The sequence below is a fragment of the Quercus lobata genome, chromosome 5, assembly GCF_001633185.2.
Source record: "Quercus lobata isolate SW786 chromosome 5, ValleyOak3.0 Primary Assembly, whole genome shotgun sequence".
Lineage (NCBI taxonomy): Eukaryota > Viridiplantae > Streptophyta > Magnoliopsida > Fagales > Fagaceae > Quercus > Quercus lobata.
In genome coordinates, this window is record NC_044908.1 from 62,496,235 (window position 1) to 62,503,537 (window position 7,303).

Consider the following 7,303-nt stretch of genomic DNA (forward strand, 5'->3'; position numbering starts at 1 on the left):
CCTGTGGACTTATTTTCTTGCTTGGAGGTTGATAGCCGTGGAGTGTACAGCAGCAGGTTCTGTTTTGATCCTAGGCTTTCTTTTTAGTTGTGAATGAAGTTTCCTTTTTACCAAAAAAAAAGGCCAACGATTGCTTTGTATAGTTGGTCTTGATATGAAGAAGCATAAAAAAAAACATATTGAATTTTTTAATTAAATTTCAGTTTAAAAATATTTTTTTAATAAAATTATTCGAAAATGGCTTTTAAATAAAAATGAAATGAGAGTGAAATAGAAGCATCAATTTGGATATTTTTCATAGTTCAGGGGTTTTGAATTTTAAATTAGAAGATTAGGGAACCAATTTGATTTGTTCCGAAGTTCAAGGGTAAATCCTATTGTACACAGTGTGTACATGCAACAACTAAAAGTCACAATTTCAAACTTGAAAAATGATTTGAAGTCACGATTTCAATTATTTGCATGTAATGTGTGTACGTACACATTGTGTGCAACAATCGCTACCCTTTTTTAAAAAGACCATTTTTAGCTAGACCAACATTGGTTCACACTTGATTTGATTGGACTGACCAATTTTTAAAATCATGGAAAGAACTAATTGTGGAAATGGAGCTGAATATGTCATTCCTAGCTCATTTATAATTAGAATTAATGCACATTATCATCAAAAGGAGCTCTAGAGTTTATGCAATCAAACTACACCATGAATAATTAAAAGGAAGTTCTAGAATTTTATTTCGAGGAGCCATAATATGGCCCTGTGGCATACATATCCTCACAAGTCACAACATCCACTCTTACTGTTCCAGAGTGCAGCTGTTTCTTTCAGATATGTGTGCTGGTGACTAGAATGTGGATGGATTGCTTACTGATATGATGCTCCGAACAACCAAGTGAGATAGTCATAAGCTGCTATGCAAGGATTGGAGATGAGATATAACTTCTCTTCGAACTTGATCTCTTTTTATTTTCCCAGTTGTTGTGGCTGGAAATGTTCCCGTCCATAAAATAAATACCTTTGGAATCTTGAACCTTTGGAAGATCAAGAGGAAACAGTAAGTAAACCATCCAATCTAATATTACACATATGAATCACAAAAACCAATATGTACTTAGAAAGAATACCCAGTTAAATTCTTTTCTCTACAATAACGTCGGAGAATTGCACCAGATAAGACTGGCACTTTGTTTTTAGATGAGTGTTCAAAGCTTCCATGAGACCAATGCCAATGTTCTCTCAACTGAACACAAGCAACAACCATCTCTGTCAGGTGAGCATCTGGAACTCCCACAATGACAGTACCAACAATTCCTGGATGTTGTAACAGGATTCCCTCCACCTATTCATCACCAAACAACTGACTCTTAGTGTGGGACCATGTATAATATAATACATATCCATTAAAGCTAGAATTTTTTTTTCAAGAAATTTAACTTGCTGGCAAAAGAAAATCCCAGTGAATCATTAGATTCATTTTCTACTTCTTCAGTCACTACCAAACAAATGGAAAGTGTGTAACTTATTAATTCCGCTTGTTTTTTAATGGATTTCTCAATAAGTGGATAGTTAAGCAAGGCTAATTCAAATTATGCTACCTCTTCAGGGTAAATGTTCTCCCCTCCACTCTTAATTTGCCCTTTTGCTCGTCCAATGAGCCATACATTACCATATTCATCAATGGACCCAACATCACCTGTGTCAAACCAACTCTCATTGCAGGAGTGAGCTGCCTTTGCTGGAATTTCTCCCCAATATCTGAGCATTAAATGTGGGCCTCTAGTTAAAATTCTTCCAGCAGGAAAAGAGCCATCGACACATATCTTTAATTCTACAGGGGGTGCAGGCTTGCCAACACAAACACCTTGTGGTTGGTGAACCGAAGTATATTTTATATTAGCAACAGTCTGATGGTGCTGACTGTAGGTTTTCATTGTTGGGTCATAGATGGTCATGAAGGTTAGCGAAGAACATGTCTCTGTCATCCCTACATTAATTAAATGGAAAAAGGAGAGAAGAATAGTAAGAATATTATTATACATTGCAAAAGACTTTTTTTTGGTGCGGGGGGATCTAAAGAAAATATCCATAATGTCAATAATCAACAGCAATTACATTCTTTTACTCATCTAGTTACTAGTTCATCTTCTTGAGGTATGTAAATAAGACAAGTTGACCCTGGCTCTTTGAACATAATTTGCAGACTCTGAGCAAGATCTAACACAGCTATGCTGAGTTTAACACTTAAGCTTGACTCAACATTCAGAACATTATTCAGCTTTAGCTTGTTCACATTCTTTTGTCCACAACAAATTGACCCAGCTAATTAGGATAGATAGAAATGCTAATTGTGAAATATCCAATGGTCATTTCATCCATAAAATACCCATTCTAGCTGTTCAGGAGCCCAAGCTAATCTATTATGGGAGTGGCTGGTTGTTCGGTCAGTTATTGAACGTGGAAACTCAGCTTGAACACAGCTCCATGAGCTAGTTAACAAGATGGAGTACAAGCAAAGGACCATTTACAAGAATTCATTTTGTTCTACAACTCCACAAGGTCAATCTTAATCACTTCTTATAGTAAAGTACCAAAGTATCTTGCCTGGACATGGTGGGTGGAGTTAACATGGAAACATTACTGGGTCAAGACAGTCATTGTTTAAGCGTTTAAGTTGGATATTTATTTTTGGGGGAAAACTTTTCATTTTAAAGCTCTTCATTCTTTTTCCCCTCAAATGACCTCAAGTTGCTTCCAAATAGAAGCCGAGATCTTTAGATTCCACATCACTTCAGAACAGAACTTGTAATACTGAATACTTGGGAGAAACTATGTATGAGAGACACCCACCATAAGCAGAGAGAAGCTTAGCTCTTGGGAAGAATAAGGTGGCATCCTTGATAAGCTCAATTGACAGACCCCCACCTCCATTTAATATCTTGTTCACAGTCTCCATCCCTTTCCAAGTTTCCTTCTGCCTGACAAAGCCTTCAAACAAGCCTATGAGTAAACTACATACATCATAGATACAATTTACTAGCATTGAGCTGTATGAGGCATATCGTATAAAAAGCAAGACATTGTGGAGGGGCAGAAGCATTAAATTTCTGGAGTGAACTTAAAGATAGCAAAAGGGCATTATATTGATGGTTTAGAAGAGACAACATCTAGGAAGACAGAATAGTAAAACAGTAGTATAGCCGTCTGCAAATTGTTAGGACATGATGTGCTTTAAATAAATAAAGCATAAAAATTCACAAAATAATGCATATGATCTTATTTGTATAAATTTAGTACCAAAATTTATTATTATATAGCTCATTAAACTATTCTCAAAGTAGCACGCAATTGAGATACTTTACATCATCTCATTGGTTAGCACAAACCACATGAGAAAGCTCCGCAAATATTTGTTCCAAATACATTGGAATGTATAGTTTGCCTATTTTTTTTATCCAAAAAATAATAATAATGAAGAAATAAAGAAAAATTATAGTATACCTGATTAAAGAAATTAGACCAGCCATTATTGCAGGGACAGTGATAAAAGAAGTCACTTTGTGTCGTTCTATGGCTTCGAGGGCTGATTTAGGCTCAAATTTAGGAATTAAGACATGGCAACCTCCAACCATTAGCATGGTCATGGCTGACGAAAGACCACCAATGTGGCACAATGGTGCAGTATGCAAATAAATCTGCATATACCAGCACAACAGACATTTAGAAATCATTCTTCCTTGAGCTGCTTTCAGTGGAAATGGTTTGACCCCTACTAACACATGTATGTGAAACTTTAATTCGAAAACCTTTAGTCCTCACAGTATTATCCTCAATGCATATTGTATAAACTAAAAAGAACATGTACACATCATGAGTAATGGCATACATCATCCTCACCGTAACCAACATTGGCAATTTTTGATAACGATTGTATAATCAAAGCTGCATGGCTTAAAGTAACTCCCTTTGGCCTCCCAGTGGTTCCTGTAGAAAACAGAACAGTCATAACAAAAAACTAAAAATCTCTATCATTTTATATTTCTTAAGATTTTATATAATGGTTTTTTCTTTTTGGTTGAAAACATCACTTGAATTCTTTGTTGAATTTATTCAAGCAAATTGACTGTAGAAACAGGCAGAGCTAGAGCTCTATGTATGCATGTTCCATACAAGATTTTGCCCAGAAACTCCTACCAAGCTCTCAAAATTTCAGACTGGCAGTGCCTAACATTAGCTCAAACATTATTTAGGACTGGCAGTTAGTTGCACATCATCACACTTTCTACATTTGCACAAATATTAACTCATCAAAACAATTTTAGCACTGACTTTGGCACTTGTTACCAATTTATTGGCTGAAAATTATGAATGCCCAATTCTATATATAATGCGGCATGCATGCATGTATCAGGGTTGAAAGGAAGGGTGCAGCAGAGTTAATAGCAAGAGTACAGCTTACTAGAAGGGATTTTTATTTCCAGACAGTACACCTATAAGGACTGCCCAAAGCTATCAAATTACTCATCTATAAACTACTTATGGAAGTTTTTTCAAGGCAATAAATTATGCAATTAGGCAGCAGCATTTCCTAATCCACGATCAAAATCCATATAAAAATTATAAGGGAAAAATAATAATGAACTTGTACCTGATGTGAAGCATATTATAACAGCACCCTCATGTGCCCAGCAGTAGTTCAATGGTTGAGAACTTACAGAATTCTTCTTGAGCATTTCAGTAGTTAATACTGGAAAAAATGAAAGAAGCAAGTACTATTGTCAAACAGCAGGTAAACTCTTCAATCCATTACGTCATCATTCTTCATAGCAGCATTTTAAATGTCCACAAGACTACATACCATTCCACATCTTCATGAAATCTGAGGAGGGGGAATTCAAAGAAACATGCCACCTCAGGGAAGGTATGTCATCCTTTTGGAAGTTCGAATACCAGCAGTGACAGCTCTCATCAGTAACCAACATAACTGGCCTCACAACCAGCATTGCCAATCTTGCCTCTTCAAAGCTCTACAAGTTAAAAATGGAAATATCAAATACATCAGTAGGAATACATGAAAAGGATACTTCTCTAATCCTATATATAAAAATTATTGTCATCAATCTCCATGCAGTTTCTAGATATAAAAAATACAGAAATAGCCTTAATTAGGTCAACTGGCAGACCTAAAACAGCAGCCTTTTCATGGATCAGAGTATGGATGTCTATGAGGTCTTTGGTTCTAGTCTTAGTGGTGACATGATTCTAGTAATTTTCTTCTGTTTTCACATTTGATTCAAGGTTGTGCATGTGCATGTGTGCTTTGCTAACATGTCCAAAGCTCTTTGAGCACCAGACTATTCCACCGGTGTATAGCGCCCATCTCATACAAACCAAGTTAAAAATAAGAATTCCTTCAGGGTAGTCAGGTAGACCCAAAGGCAGGCTAGGAGTTTTGAACCCAATACCTCATGGATCTTATGAAGTAGCGTATGTGTAGTGTTAGTGTATGGTATATATGCTTGAAATACATTTCTGGACAACTTCCTAGTAGCTTACTGCTTACTCATCCAGCGTCAGAAGAAAATTCTAGATTCAGATTCAGAATAAAGCCCTTTAATCACAACCATTTTAGTATTTTCAATACAGTACATCATACATGTATGTTATATTTCATGTCTACATTCAGTAAACCATGATAACCATCTATTAAAAAACTACAAGAGCTTATATATCCCTATGAGTTGCATAATTAAATACTAAAAAAACTAACTCAAGTGTGGTAACTTCATTCTAATATTAGCATTACAATTAAATTCATCATTTCCTAACATCACAAGTTTTTTTGGGACAATCAATAATTTATCATACTATCAAAACAGGCATTTTTTGCCCCGTTATGCTATTTTTGCAAACAGATTAGATATGTGGCGAAAAAATGAAACACATTAGTTATGCAGCCTCATTTGAAACTTTTCTTTTTTCTTTTTTCAAGTTTCCAATGGAACTCGAGTTCCAAATAAGGCCACATAACTAATATGTCTCCGCTCTACCTCTTATTTATAATGTTAAAAAGCATTAAGTGTTGGACCCCACTAAAAAGTCCGGGTCCAAGAGTAGTGTTAGAATTATGATTAAATAATTAAAAACATATTAATTTGTATAAATTAAACTGAGGAGTGAGGAGTGAGGACTCACCCATCGGTAATTAAGAGGAGCAGCTATACCTCCAACGAATGCAATGGCTAGTAACCACTCCATATACATATCACTGTAACAAAAATTCACATTCACATTTACCATAACAAAAAAAAAACAATAACAATTTAGAGAGAGAAAGAGAGAGAACCTGTTGAAAGCAGAGATGGCAACAACGTCACCGGTGGCGACGCCGAGTTGAAGAAGTCCACGAGCAAGGCACAACACTTCGTCGGCAAATTGCCTGCCGGTCTTTTGCCGGTTGCCGGTGATAGTGACCACGTCATCACTCCGGAGAGTTGAGAGGCGGGTCAGGCATTGACAAATGTGGGGCTCCGAGTATGAGAATTTACTACTCATTTTGTGGTTTTTTTGGGTTTTTCAAAATTCATTGAGGAAGCTGGAAAGCGCGGTTTTATATAAACAAACAATACCTTATCTACTGAGACAAAATAAGGCTACATGTCGTTGATGATTCCCCACAGCTAAATCTGATTGGATATTGTGATTGCAAAAGCTTATCTTTAGTGTGACTCACAAAACCTTTGTTAAACTTGTCTTTATTTTCTTTTTTCTTTTTCTGTTTTTGATAGGGAAACTTGTCTAATTATGGAAGCAATGAAAAGTGTTGTAAAATTAAGGATTTTTTTTTTTTTTTTTTTGAGAAATTGCATAGTTAGAACAGGAGATTGGAGATTTCAATCCTGAATTTTTCAATTGAAAAAACCAAAATGTGTCCGCTTGAACTACAATTTTACAAGAATATGTAATTTGATTTGTTATGTTTTCACATGTATATTTATTGTTTCACTAGGTTGTTTTTTTCATACAATTTTATCACAGGATTTCAATTCATTTTTCACTTTTTATTGTTGGAATTTTGATACTTGGATTGAGTTTTTTTTTTTTTTTTTTTTTTTTTACTCAATTATATCGTACAATGAGACTTTTTTTCCTTTTTTTTCTTTTTTTTTTAGAATCATAATTTTACATTTATCCCAATTTGAGATTTACACATTTTCCAATAATATTATATATTTATGAACTATTAATAGAACCAGAAGTGTCATAAGTTTAACTCCAAAAAATGAACACTAAAATTGCATTGAA

At 35.1% G+C, this 7,303-nt stretch overlaps 1 protein-coding gene across 1 annotated transcript; it reads right to left on the reverse strand.

The window, feature by feature from the left end:
- Nucleotides 1-607: 607 nt before the first annotated feature.
- LOC115990807 (2-succinylbenzoate--CoA ligase, chloroplastic/peroxisomal) lies at nt 608-6,611 on the reverse strand. The gene is made up of 10 exons (XM_031114591.1): nt 6,345-6,611; nt 6,194-6,266; nt 4,857-5,025; nt 4,647-4,745; nt 3,885-3,982; nt 3,500-3,693; nt 2,849-2,976; nt 1,597-1,985; nt 1,126-1,340; nt 608-1,032 (listed from the first exon to the last, which is right to left on the reverse strand). The coding sequence occupies exons 1-10, from the start codon at nt 6,551-6,553 to the stop codon at nt 903-905; spliced, it is 1,704 nt and encodes a 567-aa protein (XP_030970451.1). The 5' UTR covers nt 6,554-6,611; the 3' UTR covers nt 608-902.
- Nucleotides 6,612-7,303: the final 692 nt, after the last annotated feature.